The following is a 23,270-nucleotide window of genomic DNA, read 5'->3' as shown; positions in this document are numbered from 1 at the left end:
ATGAGAATGTATTTTTTCCTTCTTTTTCAGAGGTGGAATTAACTGGAAAGGGGGCCACTGAAATAACAACAACCATCACCAAACTCTCATTTGTCACAGTGGACTCAAACCTTAGACGAGGAATTCCTTTCACGGGGCAGGTGAAGTATTTTTCAATTCACATGTCAAACCATAGTCTCCCCTAATACACACAACATATTCTGCTAAAACCACATTTGGCTGGTATTATCCATTGATTAATATAATCAAAAGCATGTGTGCGTGTGTGCTCAGTCGCTTCAGTTGTGTCCAACTCTTTGCGACCCTATGGACTGTAATCTGCCAGGCTCCTCTCTCCATGGGGATTCTCCAGACAAGAATACTGGAGTGGATTGCCATGCCCTTCTCCATGGGATCTTCCCAACCCAGGGATCGAACCTACATCTCTTATGTCTCCTGCATTGGCAGGTGGGTTCTTTACCACTAGCACCACCTGGGAAGCCCCTAGTCAAAGGTATAAAACTGCATAAAATAGATTTGTTCCTTGGTAAATTTGTATATCAAATCTATAAAAACCACGCTAAAATTAGAAGGTTTTTAAAACAGCCCTGTGTGTTACCATTCAAACTCTTTCCCATGGCTTACCATACAGTCTCAGATTTTTATATTTTTCCATAAGCATCTCAAAATTCATGCTGGCCAATTACATTATCTTTCCAACATTAATTTTGTATGGAAATGATGGGTAGGTGGCTTTTATTTTTATTTGAAATATAAGAGGTTCTACTGTTCTCCGATGGCTCAGCAGGTAAAGAATCCACCTGCAATGCAGGAGATCAGGGTTAGATTTCTGAGTCAGGAAGATTCCCTGGAGGAGAAAATGACAACGCACTCCAGTATTCTTGCCTAGAGAATCCCATGGACAGAGGAGCCTGCCAGGCTACAGTCCATGGAGTTGCAAAGAGTTGGACATGACTGAGCACATGGCAATCACTGTACCTGTTGTTTCTTTCATGGATTTTGTATTTATATTAGTCTTTCTATAATAGCAAGTATATTTTAAAAACACTACATAGAGGGGTAAAATACTGCTATTTAAGGTTTACCCTTCCAGGGTGGTGCCAGTGGTAAAGAATCTACCTGCCAATGTAGGAGATGCAAGAGACCCAGGTTCAATCCCTGGGTTGGAAAGATCCCCTGGAGTTATGAAATATTATAAAATATTTGCTTAGGTGGCTCAGAAGATAAAGCATCTGCCTGCAATGCAAGAGAACCGGGTTCGATCTCTGGATCAGGAATATACTCTGGAGAAGAGAATGGCAACCCACTCCAGTATTCTTGCCTAGAGAATTCCATGGACAGAGGAGCCTGGCGGGCTACAATCCATGGGGTTGCAAAGAGTCAGACACGACTGAGTGACTAATACTTTCACATTCACCAGATTTTAAAGATACAAATTTTTTCTCTCAGATCTACAAAAAAAAAATCTTCTCCTGTTATTTTTCTATTACATGCAAAAGTACTAATGGAGTTTTCAGACTACAGAAGTCTAAGATGACAGTCATATGTACCTCCAAGTATAATCACCATGCATCTCGTCTTCAATAGAAACGTTGTGTCAGCTGTGGAAAGTGTAAAAGACAGAAGGATCAAGCTATAGAGGAGTGGTGGAATAAATTTTAGAATGTTTTGATTATGTTATGACAGCACACATGTTCAGAAACTTTGGTCACTTCCTAAAATGAAAGTTCACTTTTTCAAATTTCTCAGAGATATATTGTACTTTTTGAGATTTTATTCCTGCTAAATAACTATCCCATTAGTCCCACTTCTAATCAAAAGAGAAAGAATTTTGGTGTTCTGGTCTTCATACATGCAACTGACATTTCATTGGCAAACTCAGATTTTGTTGAAATTGAAAGTGCTAGTTTCTCAGTCATGTATGACTCTGTGACCCCATGGACTATAGTGCACCAGGCTCCTTTATCCATGGAATTCTCCAGGCAAGAAGACTGGAGTGGGTTGCCATTTTCTTCTCCAGGGGCTCTTCCTGACCCAAGAATCAAACCCACGTCTTCTTCATTAGTAGGCGGGCTGTTTACCACTGAACCACCAGGGAAGCCTAGCTACCAGGGAAACCCATTACTTACACATTTATTTAGCAGCTCTCTCTTTTCCTGGACTGGATGCTCAAAGACAGAAGGAACTTTCTTTTGTTCACTGCTGTAGCCTCAATGCCTGGAACCACCTTCAACATATTGGACACAATAAATATCTGTGCTAAAATTAATGTTTGCTGCCTATTGGATATTAGCCACAAAACTGATCTACAGCTTTCAATCTTCAGGTGCTCCTAGTGGACGGGAAAGGTGTCCCCATGCCAAATAAAGTCATCTTCATCACAGCAAACGAAGCCAACCACAACTCTAACACCACCACTGATGAGCACGGCCTGGCACAGTTCTCCATCACCACCACCAACATCAAGGGCACCTCCCTCAGTATCAGGGTAAGTTTGTAAGGAAGTTACCAATGACATGAAGAAGTCTTAGGAAAAAAGGTTGCAACCAAAAGTGATGGCATTTCCAAGTTGTGTTTAGTCTTAAAGAAGACAGGGAAAAAATGAGAAATTAGAAACTAATTTAAGGTCAATTTTGAAACAGTTTATTAAAAAGGAGGCAATACAGAGTTGTGGTTAAAGTGGTGGTGGCAGGGGGTGGGGTTTCTACACATGGAGCTTAAGACAGCCTGGGAGAGGAGGCATCAATTACTTCACTCAAAGAATTGATGCTTTCAAATTGTGCTGCTATAGAAGACTCTTGAGAGTCCCTTGGACAGCAAAGAAATCAAACCAGTCCATCCTAAAGGAAATCAACCCTGAATATTCATTGGAAGGACTGGTGCTGAAGCTGAAGCTCCAATACTTTGGCCACCTGATGCAAAGAACTGACTCATTGGAAAAGACCCTGATGCTGGGAAAGATTGAAGGCAGGAGGAGAAGGGGACGACAGAGGATGAGATGGTTGGATGGCATCACTGACTCGATAGACATGAGTTTGAGCAAGCTCCAGGAGACGGTGAAGGACAGGGAGGCCTGGCGTGCTGCAGTCCATGGGGTCACAAAGAGTCAGACGTGACTGACTGAACGTAAACAAACATAAACTCAACTCTTGAACAAATGCTAGTTACAGAAAGTGTTCTCAGACGTCTAAGTTTGCAATATTACATTTATTCATAATATCCACTTGAAACCCATCCTAAATGAGGCATCTCCTCTCCGAAATGCAATTCTTCAGTTTCTGAGGGTCAGTTAGTCTCCTCAGTGAGGTTTCATAGCTCCAGTATCTCTGTCTGAATACATAAAGTGGCTACAGAAACGCAAGGGAGCTAATCAGAGTCAAGGATGCCTCCTCATATGCTCTTCAGAAGTATAAATACCAACCCAGGAAGCCTCTGCCATGTAAAGGGTCTGCAATATAGATAAACAAAATAAGGGACACTTCTCTCTCACTTTTTAGTGTGGAGCAAAAGATTTCTAGGTACACTAGTTAAGGTAGGATACTAAACTAAACCAATTCTGTGAGCACACTGCCATTCTCTCTGATATATAATCTATAAGCTAATACTGGTTTTCTAATTCATCAGGTCAAATACAAGGATCACAGCCCCTGTTACGGCTACCAGTGGCTGTCAGAAGACCATCAAGACGCTTATCACAGTGCTAATCTTGTGTTCTCCCAAAGCAACAGCTTTGTCTACCTGGAGCCTTTGCCTCGTAAACTGCCCTGTGGCAAAACTCAGACAGTCCAGGCACATTATGTGCTGAAGGGAGAGGTCCTAAAGGATCTAAAGGAGCTCGTGTTCTATTACCTGGTGAGAAGGAGGGCCACCTTCACTGTCTGTAGATAAAAGCACTGTGTGGGCAGGCATTTATGAAGCCCTTTACATTCCTTCCCTGAAGGCTCAGATGGCAAAGAATCTGTCTGCAATGCGGGAGACCCAGATTTGATCCCTAGGTCAGGAAGATCCCCTGGAGGAGGGCATGGCAACCCACTCCAGTCTTCTTGCCTGGAGAATTCCATGTACAGAGAAGTCTGGCAGGCTACAGTCCATGGGGTCTCATAGAGTCGGACATGACTGAGCAACTTCCACTTTTACATATCACTTCTTTGACCTCTTATGCACGTTCCTTTTGAAAGTTTGACTTCTCTCCAATCTAATTATTGCCAGTAGGGGCTTAATGAAACAGGCATATTACATGGAGGGCAAGAACTTCAGCTAAGAGCTCTTTCAGGCAAATTAAATCCCTTTTCATTTCCTTGTTTGCAGATAATGGCAAAAGGAGGCATTGTCCGATCTGGGACTCACACACTGCCCGTGGAGCAGGGAGAGAGTGAGTATTTCTATAATTCCTCATGCTTGCCTTCCTCTGTCACATGCAGCCTTATGTTGCAAAAATACCAGGAATAGTCTCAAATAGAGAGAGACTGTTCATCTTACCCTCAAAAAAAAGCTGAAAAGGGAGACTTATCTGGCAGTCTAGTGGTTAAGACTCCATGCTTCCAATGTGGAGGGTTTAGGTTTGATCCCTGATCAGGGAACAAAGATTCCATATGCCTCGTGGCCAAAAAAACCAAAGCATAAAACAAAAGCAATATTGTAACATACTCAATAAAGACATCAAAAATGGTAAGCATCCCAAAAAAAAATCTTTAAAAGAAAAAAAGAAAAGTTGAAAGGGGAAAGTGATAATATTTCTGTTTTAAAAAAACCCTTTATCAAATATTTTTCTTTTCCTTCAGGTTAATCTGTTCAGACTTAAAATGTTGAGTTGGTTCATAATCTGTGCTTACTCCAGATTTTCCAAAATAAATACTCATGAACCTTCTCAAAACAACATTTCAAAATTGTTTTAGACAATGGAAATAAGCTAAAACTTTGCAGTGTCTCTTATATATTGGGTCCTGTGCTGAGTTATGTACATTTTCACATTATATTTCCCTTTTGAAGATATTTATGACTTATGAAGAGATAAATTGAGTTTTTCCAACGTTGAATTGGTCTTTCCACAGGAACATATGTGAAAGAATATAATCTCTGAACTTTTCGCTTACCCTGCTGCTGCTGCTAAGTCGCTGCAGTCGTGTCCGACTCTATGCGACCCCATAGACGGCAGCCCAAGGGAATCTAAAAGATCCCTTACTAGAAAATTATCAGTGAACTACTCTTTTGTTGCTTCTTTGTAGCAACATAGAAGCGCTACAGTAGACTTAGAGAAGCTTGATGTAACTTCTAACAAATCTATTTGCTAAGCTAAGTAACTTCAGTCGTGTCCGACTCTGTGCGACCCTATAGATGGCAGCCCAGCAGGCTTCCCTGTCCCTGGGATTCTCCAGGCAAGAACACTGGAGTGGGTTGCCATGTCCTTCTCCAATGCATGAAAGTGAAAAGTGAAAGTGAAGTCACTCAGTCGTGTCCGACTCTTAGCGACCCCATGGACTGCAGCTTTCCAGGCTCCTCCATCCATGGGATTTTCCAGGCAAGAGTACTGGAGTGAGGTGCCATTGCCTTCTCCAAACAAATCTATGTATGTGTCAAAAAACAACTTTAAAGGAGCTCGGTACTCCTCTTAAGAAGAAAAAATAGAATATTTGGTTCATAGAAAGTTAGAGGATATAAGGGTAAATACAACGCATTAAACTCTTACTATTATATCTCACAACTTCAAGTTCTATTTCCTTCTCCACTGTGAAGTCTAGATCAAATGGAAGCCAAGCAGATGTCTCCACATCCTTAGATAACATCAGAATTTTATACAGATGAAGTCAAGCTTAACTCAAGCTTAAACCTGGGGAGAAATGTGATTTTCAGAGATGAGAAGACTTTGATAAAGTTTTTTTAAGCCAGAGTTCTTAGAGGTAGTCATCCATTTATTGCATCTACTATTTCTTATATCTGCTACATCTACTGGGCTTCCCTGGTGACTCTGTGGTAAAGAAATCACCTGCCAAACAGGAGACTTGTTTTCGATCCCAGGGTCAGGAAGATCCCCTGGAGAAGGAAATGGCAACCCCCTCCAGTATTCTTGCCTGGGAACTCCCATGGACAGAGAAGCCTGGTGGGACCAAGTTCATGGGGTTGCAGTGAGTCAGACAGGACTTAGCGACTAAATAACATTACATCACTAATAGTCATTAGCCAAACCAGGCTTCTAAAATGACTTTGTACTGATACAACAGAAAAGCATTATTTTAGCCTTGAATTCTAACCCATGATCACTTCCTTATTGTCTCTGTGCTCCAGTGCAAGGCCACTTTTCCATACCAGTCCCTGTGGAGTCAGACATTGCTCCTGTCGCTAGGCTGCTCATCTATGCCATTTTACCTGATGGAGAAGTGGTAGGGGATTCTGCAAGATATGAAGTTGAACAATGTCTGAGCAACAAGGTGAGGGCTTTATATGGTAAAATTTTCAACATTTAAAACTAGAAGTTACTATCACTATCAATTATTTTCTAGACTTGCGCATTGGGGTCAAAGGGGTTAAATGAATTCTCCAGAAATTTTCAGCAAGGTAATGGCAGATCACACTAAGAAGCCACGTCAAGAGAAAAACAAATATCATATATTAACACATATTTTTGAAATCTAGGAAAATGGTACAGATGAACTCTTTGCAGGGCAAGAATAGAGATGCAGATGTAGAGGACAAATGTGTGAACAAGGAGGGGTAATGAGGGTGGGATGAATTGGGAGATTAGGATTGATGTATACGCAATAGCATGTGTAAAACAGATAGTGGGAAGCTTCTGTAAGGTACAGAGAGCTCAGCTTGGTGCTCTGTGATGACCAGGATGGGTGTTGGAGGAGGAGGATGGGAGGGAGGTACACGAGGGAAGGGATATATGTACACATATAGCTGATTCACTTCATTGCATAACAGACTCTAACACAACATTGTAAAGGAACTATACCACAATTTAAAAAAAGAAAGAAAGAAGCCATGTCACTTGACTCCTAGCACAAAATCCCCATGCATTATCTCTTACCCAGTTCACAGTACCTTGTTCCCTTCTTTTATGGTGAAGTGTTGGGAAATATGTAACCAAGTTTATAAGACTACAAAAGAGCCAAAGAAAAATACAAGAGTGTCTAGAACCATTTGCATTCTAGCCACAGTTAATGAACACCTCATCATGTATCAAAGGTGGAAAGTGGAGTCTCAAATTTAATAACTTATAAAAATAGATATCACTATAATGGCTCAACTGATGAATATCAGAGTGACACACAGGGAATCAAAGGCCTCAAGACTCACATGGCGCCAAACATCAACAAAGTCAAAGTGATTTTGCACCAAATTTGAGGAACACCCAGGAAAGGCTGGTGAATCCATGGATCAATCAGGAAATTTGTTCTTCTGACTTTGTCCCCAATTCCACAGGTGGGTTTGAACTTCAGCCCCGGACAAAGTTTCCCAGCCTCCCAGGCCCACCTTCGAGTCACCGCTTCCCCTCAGTCCCTCTGCGCCCTCCGCGCCGTGGACCAAAGTGTGCTGCTCATGAGGCCCGAAGCCGAGCTCTCAGCAGCCACGGTGAGTTCTGTGAGCCCCAGGGGCCAGGAAGGGCCCCACGGGCAACTCAGAGCAAGGAGAGTGGGGTGGGTTCTATTAAACTTATATTTATCTAGGAGTTAATCATTTTGAGCTCTTTCATGTGCACCTTTTTTTTTTGGTAAGGAAGATAATACATATGAATATATAGGTATAAATGATGTACCATCCAAAATCCCTGATACCAAAGAGCTTTATGAACCCAATAATAAGAGTTTTCAAACTAGTTTCAATATTTCAAAAAGTCTTAACAAAAGTGGTACATATACCGGCACTAAGACTGCACAGGCTAAATGAAATATCAAATTTTTATAAGAATTTTATCACAGGATCCTTGGGGCTAGTGCACTGGGATGACCCGGAGGGATGGTACGGGGAGGGAGGTGGGAGGGGGGTTTGGAATGGGGAACACGTGTACACCCGTGGCGGATTCATGTTGATGTGTGGCAGAACCAATACAATATTGTAATTAGCTTCCAATTAAAATAAATAAATTTAAATTTTAAAAAAAGAATTGTATCAGTTGTAACATTGCATTTCCCAAGATGAACACAGTTTCTGAAGGAAGAGCTATATTTTCTCTGATGAATACAAATTAGGAAAAATTAATTACTGTGTGACAAACGACATTAATAAGTGAAACCTTTTAAAATATTGAGTTAGGGGACTTCCCTGGTGGTCCAGTGGCTAAACTCCAACCTCCCAAAGCAGGGGTCTGGGGTTTGATCCCTGATCAGGAAACTAGATTCCCTCATGCGTAACTAAGACCCAATGCAGCCAAATAAATGCTAAAAAAGAAAATAATAATAATACATAGATAAATAAATTAAATGAAATAAAATATTGGGCTAATAGGAAAAATAACAATATGCTGAGTGTAACAACAAGAAACTACTTAATATGTCCTAATAGTAGTTTGCCCATTTCTTCAAATTTTCAATGAGGCCAATTGGAATACCTCTTACTGAACGTTTTTTTACTATCAAAATTTTATAAAGGGAAAGTTATGTTTTTTCTTCCCTACAAGAGAAACTTATAAGTAAAGGACTTTTTGGTCCTTCCAATGGTATTTAATTAAAAATCTTAAGATACTTCTAAAGGAAATTTTAAATGCATAGTGGAAGCAAGAAATATGTGGGCAAATTAAATTAATTTTTTAAGCTTATATAACATAATTTGATAGTTCTCAAAATTTTTTTAAATTACAACAACCTCAGTGGATAGATAAGGCAGAAGATTCTACTAGTTTGTTAATAATAAACCAGACGCTTTCAGGTATTTAGGAGCAAACCTGGGTTAGAACAAGAGTTCCTCTCAATCTGTGATAATGTTTCAGTATTGAAATGCCTGCTGCGAGGGGGAGCCTGGTGGGCTGCCATCTATAGGGTCGCACAGAGTCAGACACGACTGAAGCGACTTAGCAGCAACAGCAGCAGTAGCATAAGTCATTCAGTCCACACATACTTATTTAGTGCCTACTGAGTTCTGGATGTGCCTACTGTGTGCCTAAATTCTGGGGATCTCAATAGTGAACTACTAGAAAGTAAAAAATCTATGCAGTCATGGATCTTACATTCTTGTAGATGAGATAGACAATAATTACGTTATACGCTTTCAAGAAAAATAAAGCAGAGCAAGGAGACAGAGATGCTAAGAGGGAGCTGCCTTTGAGAAAGTGTTTCATTTCATTGTGCTACTCACTTTGCTAATTTAGTCTTGTCAACAATTTTGTCAGGATTTTCATGTTTGTTTTATTCTTCCTGTTGAAGTGAATTTGAAAGTATCATTTTCAGTATTCTACAATAAAAATTTATGTATTTTATAAAGATATGGAGAATTTTGTTCCCATCATTAATACTAAGAAAATACCATCCTGACCTATATAGAGGATACAGGCTTATCCATGTGCCTGTTTAGAACATGCATCTATTACTTTGTTATACACTGAGTCTGTTGCTAACCACCAGGTAGAGAAAAAACTATTACTTAATTCTCTCATCCCAAAGTGTTACACAATCTCTCAAGTACAGCAAACCTCAATTTCTCTTAATTAAATTTTATTTCATTCCAACATAGAGTCTAGGGTTTGTCTCTGAATTATGTAACAAAGGATTATGATCTTTGGGTATTTAGATAGGAATGTTTTGGGGTTTTTTTCCCCCTAACACTGTTAAACATCTTCAAAATCATCTTCTCTATAAATTATCTAAGCAACAGAGCCACTCAAAGAAAGTTTGGCAGTGATTAGTCTTTTCTTTTCTCCTTGAACTTAAGAAAAATAAGCCACAAATAATTTTGGCCTTTTTTTTTTTAATTGTGTAATCCTTTTGTGGGGGAGATGGTGCCCCTCCCCTACACTGCACAGCATGTGGGATCTTAGCTCCCCAACCAGGGATCAAACTCTCGAGCCCCCTGCCTTGGAAGCATGGACTCTTAACCACTCGGCCTCCACGGAAGTCCTTAATTTTGTCCTTTTGTCCTTTGCATTTGTACAGGTTTATAACCTGCTACCAGTCAAGGACCTCAGCAGTTTCCCCTCAAGTGTAAATCAACAGGAGGAAGACAGTGAAGGCTGCATCAGTCGTGACAATGTCTATATCAATGGAATCATGTATTTCCCAGTATCAAATACAAATGAAAAAGATATGTATAGCTTCCTGCAGGTAAGTCCCTTATACTGCTGATGGTCACTTCTTAAGGTTCACAAAATATTATCCATAGAAAGAATATTTATTTTAATGCTTCCATATCATAGTTGAGGGCAATGGAACATAGAGAGGTCAAGTAACTTCTCCAACGTCTACTAATAGTAGCAGATCTGCAAGAGCAACATAACTAGGACTGGAACTTCTGGGACTATTAAGCAAATTTTGTTTTGTCTTTTTACCAAAATTCATTGCCTTGTGATATTTATAAATATCATATATGTAAAATAACTACCTTTGAAAGAGGATTAAAGCCAGAATAAAATTATCTCTTTATCAATTTCCTTTCTACTCATGTGAACATTAAAAGTTTAGTATTAACCTCGTTGGATTATTTGTTTAATTCTATGAAAAGAAGAATGGGTATAAAATATGGATGTACTGATTCAGTTATGATTTCCTTTACAGGATATGGGCTTGAAGGCATTTACCAACTCAAAGATTCATAAACCCAAGATATGTCCACAGCCTGAAGAACATAGAGTACAGCATCACACACTATTAGCTTCTCCAGGTAAGAAATTAATTAATTGCCTAATATATTGAACCAAATAAAATAATTCTTTAAAAAAGATAAAATGTGATGAAATTAACCAAAAAGAACTTGTGATTCAAGACATAGAGATCAGACTTGGGTTGCCAAGAGGGAAGGAAGGGTTGGAGAGGGGTGAACTGGGAGTTTAGGGTTACTGGATGCAAACTATTATATATAGGATGGATAAAAATTGGGGAATGAAGAGCTTTTTAAATTCTTGATCTTCTCACTCCTATAAACTATTTCTCAAAGCCACTGTCATAATGTCTGAGTATGGTTTTTCTTTGCTCATGCAGAGGAGCAGACCAAATCCAGATCTCAAGTCATAACCCTTACCACTTAGAACAACATGCAGTAGCTGCAGAGCGTCCTTTCTGCCTCTAGGTCTCCTTTCACAGACTATCCAAGACTCTTTCTGCTTCTGGGTCTCACTGTTCTCTGACTGGGACTCGCTTCCCCCAGCTCACTTATAGCTTACTGTAATACTTCAGAATTCACCTAAAAATATCACCTCCTCCAAGAAGCTTTCCCTTAACCCAAGTGCCCTTTCCCAGTTCCTATCTTTTTCATCACCCTATTTCTTTTGTTGCACTTATTACAATCTCTCATAAGCTTTACCTTTATAGATATTGTTACTGTTTCCTCCACAGTCAGAGCTGAAATGGGAAGAGACAGTAATTTTGTGCGTTTTGACGATACTTCAGAGCCTCCCACAGAGACTGTACGAAAGTACTTCCCTGAGACATGGATCTGGGACTTGGTGGTTGTAAGGTAAGCAACTTCTTTTAAATTACTTACTTATTTTTTATTTATTTTATTTTCACTTTTCATTTATTTTATTATTCATTATTGACTCTGCTGGGTCTTCCTTGCTATGCACAGGCAATTTCTCTGTAGCATACAATGCTGTCTGATTGCATTTACCCATTGTAGAATGTCTTTCAAAATTGGAGTCAGTCCTCTCAAACTCTGCCATGGCTTTGGCAACTAAGTTTGTGTAATATTCTAACTCTTTTGTTGTCATTTCAACAATTTACAGTATCTTCCACAGGAGTAGTCTCCATCTCAGGAAACCACTCTCTTTGCTCATCCATAAAAAGCAACTCCTTATTCGTTCAAGTTTTAACATGAGATTGCAGCAATTTGGTCATATCTTCAGGCTGCACTTCTAATTCTGGTTCTCTTGCTATTTACACCACATCTGCAGTTACTTCCTCCACTAAAGTCTTAACCCCTCAAAGTCATCCATGAGAGTTGGAATCCACTTTTTTCACTCTCTTGTTAGTGTTAATAGTATGACCTCTTCCTATGAATCATGAATGTTCTCAATAGCACCTAGATGGTGAAGCCTTTCCAAGAGGTTTTCAATTGACTTTGCCCAGATCCATAGAGGACTCACCCATATATGGCAGCTAAAGCCTTACAACATATATTCCTTAAAGAATGAGACTTGGAAGTCAAAACTACTTCTTGATCCATGGACTTCAATGATTATTGTGCTAGCAGGCATGATGACAACATTAATCTCATTGAGCATCTCCATCAGAGCTCTTGAGAGACCAGGTACATTGTCAATGAGCAGTAGTATTTTGAAAGGGATCTTTTCTTTCTAAGCAGTGGGTCTCAACAGTGGGCTTAAAATATTCAGTAAACCATGTTGTAAACAGATGTTCTATCATACAGGCTCTGTTGTTCCATTTATAGAGCACAGGCAGAGTGGATTTAGCATAATTCTGAAGGGCCCCAAGATTTCCAGAATGATAAATGAGCACCGGTTTCAACTTCAAGTCACCACCTGCATTAGCCCCTAACTAGGGAGTCTGCCCGTCCTTTGAAGATTTGAAGTCAGACATTGACTTTTCCTCTCCAACTATGAAAGTCCTAGTTGGCATGTTCTTACAATATAAGGCTGTCTCATCTACATTTAAAAATCTGTCATTTAGTGTGGTCACCTTCAGTAATTATCTTCTGGACAACTTGCAGCAGCTTCTATATCAGCACTTGCTACATCACCTTGAGCTTTTATGTTATAGAGTTAACTTCTTTCCTTAAGCCTCATGAGCCATTCTCTGCCAGCTTCAAATTCTTCTGCAGCTCCCTTACCTCTCTCACCCCACAAAGAATTGAAGAGAGTTGAACCAAAGAGAGTTGGGGCCTTGCTCTGGATCAGGCTTTGGTTTCAGGAAATGTTGTGGCTGGTTTGGTCTTCTCTCTAAATCACTCAAATTTTCTCTATGTCAAGCAGTAAGGCTGATTTTCTATCTTATCATCTAAGTGTTTACCCAAGTAGTACTTTTAATTTCCTTTAAGAACTTTCCCAAGCATTCATAACTTGGCTAACTGGTGCAAGAGGCCTAGCTTCCAACTCAAATTCCCCACAAAGCTTAATCATTTCTAGGTTTTTTAAAAATTGCATTTATTTATTTTCGGCTGTACTTGGTCTTTGTTGCTGCATGCAGGTTTTCTCTAGTTGCAGCAAGTGGAGGCTACTCTTTGTTGTGATGTGTGGGCTTCTTATTGCAATGGCTACTCTTGTTGTGGAACATGGGCTCTAGAACATAGGCTTAAGTAGTTGCGCACTGGCTTAGTTGCCCTGGGGTATGTGGGATCTTCCCAGACCAGGATCAAACTCATGGTCCCCTGCATTGGCAGGTAAATTCTTAACCACTGGAAAACCAGGGAAACCCTATTTCTAGCTTTTGGTTTATTAAAGTGAGAGGTGTGCAACTCTTCCTTTCATTGAACAGTTACAGGCCATCCTAGGATTATTAATTGGCCTAATTTCAGTATTGTTATGTCTCAGGGAATAGGGAAGCCTGAAAAGAGGAAGAGAGTTGGGGGAATGGCTGGTCAGTGGAGCAGTCAGACACACACAGCATTTATCTATTAAGTTTGCTGTCTTATATGGGTACAGTTTATGGTACCCCAAAACAAGTGAAATAGTAACACCAAAAATTAATGACCACAGATCACCATAACAAATATAATAATAATGTAAAAGTTTGAAATATTGAGAGAATTACTTCAGAGACCTGAAGTGAGCAAATGCTGGTAGAAAAATGACACCAATAGACTTGTTTGACACAGGATAGCCACAATTTGTTTAAAAACACAGAACTGTAAAGCACAGTAAAGTAAAGTACAATAAAACGAGGTATGCCTGTATTGGGGCTTCCCTGGTGGCTCAGTGTAAAGAATCTGCCTGCCAGTGTAGGAGACACAGGTTCAATCCCTGAGTCAGGAAGATCCCCTGAGGAAGGGAGTGGCAACCCACGCCAGTGTTTTTGCCTGGAGAATCCCATGGACAGAGGAGCCTGGTGGGCTATAGTCCATAGAGTCTCAAAGAGTTGAACACAACTTAGCAACTAAACACAACAACAAGGCCTGTATTTTAACTGCCTGCTTTTTGTTTTTCACATGGCCATCATCCCCAGCTCTTCAGGTGTGCATGAAGTAGAAGTAACAGTCCCTGATACCATCACTGAGTGGAAGGCAGGGGCCCTCTGCCTGTCCAGAGACACTGGACTTGGTCTCTCTCCGACCGCCTCCCTCCGAGTCTTCCAGCCCTTCTTTGTGGAGCTTACAATGCCCTACTCTGTGATCCGTGGAGAGGCCTTCACACTCAAGGCCACAGTGTTAAACTACCTTCCCAAATGCATCCGGGTAATGACCTCTCTTTCTTAAACTGAACACAGGATAACCATCCAATAAATTAAAAACTGCATTCCTGGGAATATTGACAAACTTCCTATTTATAAGATGGGCTCACCAGGAGAGAATACTGTCAGAAATATTCAGGTATTATATGACCGCAGTTTTTGATATCTCCAAATACCAAATGACAATGTAAGACAAGGTCTGACCTTATCATAATCTTCACATCTTCTGTTCTCGAAGATTTCAACCTATGCATTCCTATGTATTAATATTTAACTTTTCATATATGATTAATTATATTAAACTTAATTTTTAAATCTCACCATAACTGTTTATAAATCTTATATACTCTGCTGGGAGACCTGAAGGTGTGGTTGAGATCCTAAGCCAAGAGAGTGGGAAGGAGGTTCAGGAGGAAGGGGATATGTATACACTTAAGGCTCATTCACATTGTTGTACGACAGAAACTAACACAACACTGTAAAACAATTATCCTCCAATTAAAAATAAATTTTTAAAAAAAATCCTAAGCCAAAGGAGTAGAGCTTCCACAGGCAACAAACCTACTATCATGACTTTTCTTCAACTCTGCTCCTACCACGTGAAAGAGCAGATTACTCCTAAATACTAAGATTTAGGTGTCAGATCCACCCATAAGATGCACAGTCTTCATTTATATTATCTTCAGTGTTAGGCAACCTGAAATCTACTTAATCCCCCAATGTGCTTTATTTTAAGCCATTCCCTCTTTGGTTCCCTTTTCCTCTGGTTCATTTGTCTCTTTGTCTCACCCATGGTTTCAGGTCAGTGTGCATCTAGAAGCCTCTCCTGCATTCCTAGCTGTTCCAGAAAAGGAACAAGAGACTTACTGCATCTGTGAAAATGGCCGGCAGACTGTGTCCTGGGCGGTAACTCCAAAGTCCTTAGGTGAGAGACAGCCTCTTATAGACAATTCTGTACCTAAAGATTGTATGTATATATGGGATCCTTATATCCAAGCAAAGAATGTGCCCCCTCTCCACCAGATGGTGGAATGTTTTTCTCTCTTTCATTCTAGGATGTCTAGAAGGATACCCCCTTTCCCTCACCTCCATCTCTTCCTTGGAGTCTCAGTATCATTAGCCTCTAGTCTATGCTACTTACATTCCTGTTCCTATATTTTTATAAACCAAAATAAAAAGTCACATAGCATTAAACATGTATAAACCTTGGGGTTTGGAGTCACTGAAGAAGACAGAGATGGCGCTCATCTCTACTGGTTCCCATTTTCTAGGGAATGTGAATTTCACAGTGAGTGCAGAGGCAGTGGAGTCTCAAGAGCTGTGTGGGAGTGAAGTGCCTGTGGTCCCTGAGCATGGAAGGAAAGACACAATCATCAAGCCCCTATTGGTTGAAGTAAGTAAGCCTGCTTTTTTTTTTTTTTTTTTGGATGGGTCACAATGAGTCAAGAAAAACAGTGGTGAATCCAGTTGGAGTTCCTGATTTTGGGTAAAAAGGACTAAATAATATATGATCATGTGATATTTCACAATATGATTCTCTCTTTGTCTCTCTCTCTCATCTTTACCTCTCTTGATTTAACTTTATAATTCCCCTCCCTTTCCCATCTATCAATTTGTCTCCTTCATATATTGCTTCAGTTCAGTTCAGTTCAGTCACTCAGTCGTGTCCAACTCTTTGGGACCCCATGTATTGCAGCACACCAGGCCTCCCTGTCTATCACCAACTCCCGGAGTTCACCCAAACTCATGTCCATTGAGTCGGTGATGCCATCCAGCCATCTCATCCTCTGTCGTCCCCTTCTCCTCCTGCCCCCAATCCCTCCCAGCATCAGAGTCTTTTCCAATGAGTCAACTCTTCGCATGAGGTGGCCAAAGTACTGGAGTTTCAGCTTTAGCATCATTCCTTCCAAAGAAATCCCAGGGCTGATCTCCTTTAGAATGGACTAGTTGGATCTCCTTGCAGTCCAAGGGACTCTTAAGAGTCTTCTCCAATACCACAGTTCAAAAGCATCAATTCTTCAGTGCTCAGCTTTCTTCACAGTCCAACTTTCACATCCATACATGATCACTGGAAAAACCATAGCCTTGACTAGACGGACCTTTGTTGGTAAAGTAATGTCTCTGCTTTTGAATATGCTATCTAGGTTGGTCATAACTTTCCTTCCAAGGAGTAAGCATCTTTTAATTTCATGGCTGCAATCAGCTGAACGCTGAAGAAGTGATGCATTTGAACAGTAGTGTTGGAGAAGACTCTTGAGAGTCCCTTGGACTGCAAGGAGATCCAACCAGTCCATTCTGAAGGAGATCAGCCCTGGGTGTTCTTTGGAAGGAATGATGCTAAAGCTGAAACTCCAGTACTTTGGCCACCTCATGCGAAGAGTTGACTCATTGGAAAAGACTCTGATGCTGGGAGGGATTGGGGGCAGGAGGAGAAGGGGACGACAGAGGATGAGATGGCTGGATGGCATCACCGACTCAATGGACATGAGTTTGGGTGAACTCCGGGAGTTGGTGATAGACAGGGAGGCCTGGCGTGTTGCAATTCATGGGGTCGCAAAGAGTCGGACACGACTGAGCGACTGAACTGAACTGAACTGAATCACCATCTGCAGTGACTCTGGAGCCCCCAAAAATAAAGTCTGATACTGTTTCCACTGTTTCCCCATCTATTTGCCATGAAGTGATGGGACCAGATGCCATGATCTTAGTTTTCTGAATGTTGAGCTTTAAGCCAACTTTTTCACTCTCCTCTTTCACTTTCATCAAGAGGCTTTTGCTTACACTTAAACAATTTGTTTATATAATACATTTGAAAATCAGTTCCAATACTTTTCTTCATGAAGAAACCTTTAGTTCCCCTATGTCCTGAAAGTCTCTCATGTCTAACTTTTTTCTTTCCACCTAAAGCCTGAAGGACTAGAGAAGGAAGTAATATTCAACTCCCTGCTTTGTCCATCAGGTAAGACTCAGCCATCATAATTAAAATGACATTGACTAGAGTATAATATTTGAAGTTCAAAGTATTTTATATATGCCCTTCCTACACTGTCCCTATGAGGTAAGACCCGAAGAACCATCAACCCATTTGGTAAGTGAGGAAACTGCTTCTTAAAGAGGCCAAGTAATTTGATCAGGGGACTATCCTTATCCCATGAATTCTGAGTCTTTATTTCTTAAGCACCTGTGCAACTATCAAAATGACCTTCTGACTAGTGTATGATGTGGTTATAGGTTTTAATAGAAAGTGGGTAGATTCAAAACGAATATTGCCAAAGGGGATATTTTCTTGGATATTTACTAATACAACATGGGAGGCATATATATAATACAATTATAATATACAATACAAGTAGCTGAATTGCTGAATTCAAGCCACTGCAACACCGAGTTTTGCATAGCTAACCACATTACAGAATGAGGATACGGTACTTCCTGAGAAAAGGTTTCCATAGCCTGTACCATTTGTCCTGTCAATATTTTTTTGCTGTCGATTCTAACATCCTATCAGTCATTCCAAGGAGGAACTAAAGAAGCTTACAGTAAAAGATATAGCTTTATCCTTGTGGAGAATTCCCTAGTCTAAATAAAAACATTTATAGAAACTTAGTATATAAGAAATTTATCAATGCAATGTGTTCTTATCTCAAATTAATGTCTAATCAACATCATTTCTTGCCTTTCTCTTCATACTCACTTCCCTTTATTTTTTGTCATGTCAAGACTTAACATATTAATATATGAAATGTATTCTAAAAAACATAATTGCCTTATTATTTAGCCTTGTTTCTACATTTAAGTGAACTTACTGCTTACTACCAAATCCATCATAGATTTTCCTCTATTTCTGAGTTTTTCATTTTGATTTCTCTCTCATGTGTCTAGGGCTAATCATCAGAGTTTTATTAAAATTAATTTTAATTACTCACATAATGCAAAAAATACTTTCTCCTTAAAAAGAACAAAACCTCATATTAAAGGCTATTGTCATCACTTTGAAATCTTTTTCAATACTTTAATGATTATCAATGTGCATTTTTAAATAACACATTGATAAATTTGTTTCTGTATGTGTGATTTACATGAATGGATAAGTTTAATCATATAACTTGCTTTCTTTTTCACTCAAGGACTTTTAGCTTAGAAATCTCTCCATGTTAAATTATAGATTTAGATAATTCCTTTTAATTTCAAACTATCACAGTTCTGCTTGGTTTTATAGCATTTCCCAAGTTGGTTTTTCCAACTATTTGCTGGACTAGATAGATGGATGCTTAAGGTAGATACCAAAATGTGAAATTCCTAATTAAGAGCCAGTAATGTATATTCTTAGTCTTAATAGAACTAAACAAAGTCTATTACCTAAATATGCTTCTATTTCCACTAGTTTATATTTTCCTGCATGATCACCAGCATTTGTTACCATCAAAGTTTTTAAATTTTGACCAAAAAGTGGATTTAAAAAAAAAAGCATTGTTGCTTTAATTTACATTTCTCTAGCTGAAAATTAGGATGACTTTATTTTTGCACACTTATGAATTGCTTTCATATCCTTGACCATTTTCAACATGTTGGAGTAGTTTGGGTTTTTTTGGATTCAGTTGTATACATATCTATTGAGTAATTTGTAAATATTTCCTTTCATTTGGTAATTTGTCTTTTTGCTTTGCTTATGTCATGTTTTCTTACAAAAAGTTTTTTGAATGTAAGAGAATTAATATACAAGTAATATATAATTAATATAACTGTATATTTAGCACACAATTACATATTTAACTACAGGATTAAATTTAACTACATGACTATGTAATTAATATAACTGATAGTACATACATAATTGATGTATCCTACTTAATGAGTTTGGAGGAAGTATACACTTGTGAAACTGTCACCACAATCTATACCATAAACTTATCCATCACTTTCAACAGTTTCCTCTCACTCTCTTATTATTATGTTTTTGTAATATAAGATATATCCTATTAGCAAATGTTTAGATTTCACTTTCATGCATTGGAGGGGGAAATGGCAACCCACTCCAGTATTCTTGCCTGGAGAACCTCAGGGATGGGGGAGCCTGGTGGGCTTCCATCTTTGGGGTCGCACAGAGTTGTCCAGTATTCTTGCCTGGAGAACCTCAGGGATGGGGGAGCCTGGTGGGCTTCCATCTTTGGGGTCGCACAGAGTTGGACATGACTGAAGTGACTTAGCAGCAGCAGCAGCAGGTGTACAATACAGTATTATTAACTCTAGGCACTACGCTTTACAATAGACCTCTTGAATTTGCTCATCTTGTATAACTGATACTTCGTGCCCTTTGACAAAGTTTCATTATTAATCTATAAAGATGGGATTCAGTATGATGATAAATACTACAATTTTTTCTTTTCTTCTTCATGTCATTCACCAATTAAAAGGCTGGCAAATGTATGCTTATCAGCAACTATTAATTTCTTTTCAGTGAGTCAAATACTGTTCATCTTCACCCCCTGCCCCATGTCTAGGGTTTCCATAAAAATACTGTCTTCATATCTGGTGAAATTTGATGGAAGTAAAGACTGAGCATTAAGGTAGAATTCAGGAACTTTTGAGTGACAGCTGAAACCACCAACAAGATATTCTGACCATGGTTTGGTCTTAATGAAACTCACTGAGTTGTGTTCGACTCTTTGCACCCCTATGGACTACACAGTCTGTGGAATTCTCCAGACCAGAATATTGGAGTGGGTAGCCTTTCCCTTCTCCAGGGGATCTTCCCAACCCAGGGATTGAACCCAGGCCTCCTGCATTGCAGGCAGATTCTTAACCAGCTGAGCCACAAGGGAAGCCCAAAAACACTGGAGTGGGTAGCCTATCCCTTCTCCAGAGGATCTTCCCGACCCAGGAATCCAACCAGGGTCTCATGCATTGCAGGAGGATTCTTTACCAATTGAGCTATCACAGAAGCCCCAAAAAACTAGATTTTGGGCTTCCCTTGTGGGAAATTACACAGAATCACGATGTATCAGGCTCTTGTCAATGTGTAGCCTTCTTTTGGCTACAATTCCACATACAAGGAGGCTGATTCTAGAAATCTCAGAATCCCATTCATATAGGTTGAAGATACTAAAAAACTGGAATATTAAAAGAGGGACAACTTTTCAGAAGAAGTTTAGGTTCAAGGCACAGTTCTGGCTTCTGGGTCTTAGAGATCTTTAGGAAGATATACAGTAGAAGTCATTTTCATCATGGCTGATTTGTTTCTCTAGGTGCCAAGGTGTCTGAATCATTATCTCTGAAGCTGCCAGCAAATGTGGTGGAAGAATCTGCCCGAGCCTCCTTCTCAGTTTTAGGTGAGTCTCCAGCCCTAGGGGACTATAGGGGACTAGTGAATGGTATTAGACAATATCTACTATTTTTTCCATAAATATTTTCTCAAAATAACAGCTATAATTTTAACTTCTTTGTTCTCTTCTCCTTTGGACTTATTTATTGCTTTTAATCATACTTCTGTTCTTAAAAGACCCACACTTCTTAAAAATCCTCCTTTCTTTACCTTAGCTAATTATTCATTTCTTCCTAATGATTCTGATACATCATAATCTATAAATTTTATGACTTCCCATCTCTCCCATCTCCTAGGAGACATATTAGGCTCTGCCATGAGAAACACCCAAAATCTCCTCCAAATGCCCTATGGTTGTGGAGAACAGAATATGGCCCTCTTTGCCCCTAACATCTATGTTCTGGATTATCTAAATGAGACACAGCAGCTGACTGCAGACCTCAAGTCCAAGGCTATCCTCTACCTCAACACTGGTGAGTGACTGAAAAAGTGCATGAAAACTTTGCAGTGTTATTTTAATAACAGACTGGATTCTCCAGTAGGCTTGAGTTACTTATCCATTCTATGATATGTAAATGTATCATCCTAGGATATTTACAATAATAAGACTATTATTGATAATAAGACAGTCAATTTCATGGGACCTATCTGGTGTCCAACCTCCAATAAAATGTTTAGGACTCAGAACCATCCAACATATTGCAGCAAAATTTAGGGAATAGCACAAGATGCCAGGGCGTTTTGATGATTTGTCTGGCCATGCAATGTACAATCTGTCATGTTGCTTATGAACCTTCCACTCCAGGTTACCAGAGACAGCTACTCTACAAGCACTTCGATGGCTCTTACAGCACCTTTGGGGAGCATCATGGCAACAGTGAGGGCAATACTTGGTAAGGAAAAGAAAGCTTTTTCAAGCTTCTATTTTTGTGTCAGCTCTTACATATATAATCAAAATTATATTCCCAGTAACCCTATCAGATATTATCATTAAGCCTATAGTTATACTGGATAAATATACAAGACTAGCAAGGCAACAAGCAAAAAAGCTAAGATTTGAATACACATGTGTTAGATTTGTCCCCAGAATTCATCCTGTTCATAATACACCAAGGTATTCTTTCTGAAATAGCTATTTTTTAAAAACAGCCTCCATAACCATGACTTTTTAAATGAGATAGCCAGTGACCATATCACATAACTTCCAAATAAACTGTGTTAACTTCAGATTATGTTTTTTAGATCAGATTCATTTTGATCACTAGCAAACTAATAGTGAGGAAAGAAATGAGATGGTCCCAGTGATATCAAACATTACTTTAAAATCCCTAAGGTAGGAACATCCCCAGTGATCCAGAGGTGAAGACTGCCTTCTAACACAGGCAGTGCAGGTTCGATCTCTGGTTGGGCAGCTAAGATCCCACAAGCCTTATAAAACAGAAGCAATATTGTAACAAACTCAATAAAGACCTTTAAAATGGCCCACATCAAAAAAAAACCAAAAAAGAGATACCTCAGGCAAAACAGTGTCAAAAGGTACCACATGTAAGAGCTGTATATGAGAAAATGCTACCATCTACAAAGGAAAATCACTAAAGATTTAAAGCGTTAATCAAACAGAAAAAAAAAAAGTAACATTAGGAGTACAGCTGACCCTTGAAAAACATGCAGGTTATGGGTGCTGACCTTCAGCAGTAGAAAATTCTACACTGTCACTCTACAGTTGGCCCTCTGTAACTCAGTTGTCCATCCACAGATTCAACCAACTGGGGATCATGTAGTACTGTAGTACATTTTTGTTTAAAAAAAAAAAAAAAAAAAAAACCATTGAGTAAGTGGACTCATGCAGTTCAAACCATGTTGTTCAAGAGTCAACTGTACTAAATCCAGCAGACTCATCAAGTAAAGGCAATGGAAGCTCTGAGTACACAAGTATGTCTGTTAGATGACTCACATCAGTGTATGAGATGTGTCCTGTGCAGGCTGCTGCTGTGAAGTGGTTATGAAACCACTGTACCAACATAGATGTGATCATCACTTCCTCTCCCCCACAGGCTCACGGCCTTTGTACTGAAGAGTTTTGCCCAGGCTCGAGGCTATATTTTCATTGATGAAGCACATATTACTGAAGCTCTCACCTGGCTGGCCCAAAAGCAGAAGAGCAATGGCTGTTTCAGGAGTTCTGGGTCTCTGCTTAACAATGCCCTCAAGGTGAAGTGTTCCCAGAGCTAGTTTTCGTTTGTCCATTATATTGTCCACAAGGATAAGGAGAGGAAGAGATAACCTAAGGATTCCTTAAGGAAGGTATCAGATGAAAATAAAACCTGGATAGCAGCACCAGAAAGAGGGGATGGAACTTAGGGTGAATGTGATACTTTGCCCCACAGTGATGAATATGGATTAGGACAAATCCCTTGACAACAGAATACAAGGAGCTGATGAAGAGCATTCTCAGAAGT

The 23,270-nt window shown here is 39.5% G+C and overlaps 1 protein-coding gene across 2 annotated transcripts in view; it reads left to right on the top strand.

Annotated features, from left to right (window-relative positions):
* The window catches only part of A2M (alpha-2-macroglobulin), a 72,280-nt gene that overhangs the window by 35,579 nt on the left and 13,431 nt on the right, over window positions 1-23,270 (top strand). For both annotated transcript variants that reach the window (XM_055570179.1, XM_055570176.1), the window contains exons 10-26: window positions 31-140; window positions 2,327-2,488; window positions 3,625-3,852; window positions 4,309-4,372; window positions 6,283-6,425; window positions 7,423-7,572; window positions 10,086-10,253; window positions 10,704-10,809; window positions 11,481-11,601; window positions 14,265-14,493; window positions 15,291-15,414; window positions 15,761-15,882; window positions 17,397-17,448; window positions 20,735-20,818; window positions 21,108-21,284; window positions 21,617-21,704; window positions 22,866-23,022. In XM_055570179.1, coding sequence (XP_055426154.1) covers window positions 31-140; window positions 2,327-2,488; window positions 3,625-3,852; window positions 4,309-4,372; window positions 6,283-6,425; window positions 7,423-7,572; window positions 10,086-10,253; window positions 10,704-10,809; window positions 11,481-11,601; window positions 14,265-14,493; window positions 15,291-15,414; window positions 15,761-15,882; window positions 17,397-17,448; window positions 20,735-20,818; window positions 21,108-21,284; window positions 21,617-21,704; window positions 22,866-23,022 — 2,285 coding nt within the window. The remainder of the gene's footprint in view (window positions 1-30; window positions 141-2,326; window positions 2,489-3,624; window positions 3,853-4,308; window positions 4,373-6,282; window positions 6,426-7,422; window positions 7,573-10,085; window positions 10,254-10,703; window positions 10,810-11,480; window positions 11,602-14,264; window positions 14,494-15,290; window positions 15,415-15,760; window positions 15,883-17,396; window positions 17,449-20,734; window positions 20,819-21,107; window positions 21,285-21,616; window positions 21,705-22,865; window positions 23,023-23,270) is intronic.

This window comes from Bubalus kerabau, chromosome 1 (genome assembly GCF_029407905.1).
Source record: "Bubalus kerabau isolate K-KA32 ecotype Philippines breed swamp buffalo chromosome 1, PCC_UOA_SB_1v2, whole genome shotgun sequence".
NCBI classification, from domain to species: Eukaryota; Metazoa; Chordata; class Mammalia; order Artiodactyla; family Bovidae; genus Bubalus; species Bubalus kerabau.
The sequence above is the reverse complement of the archived record's forward strand: the minus strand, read 5'-3'. Positions and strand labels throughout refer to the sequence as shown.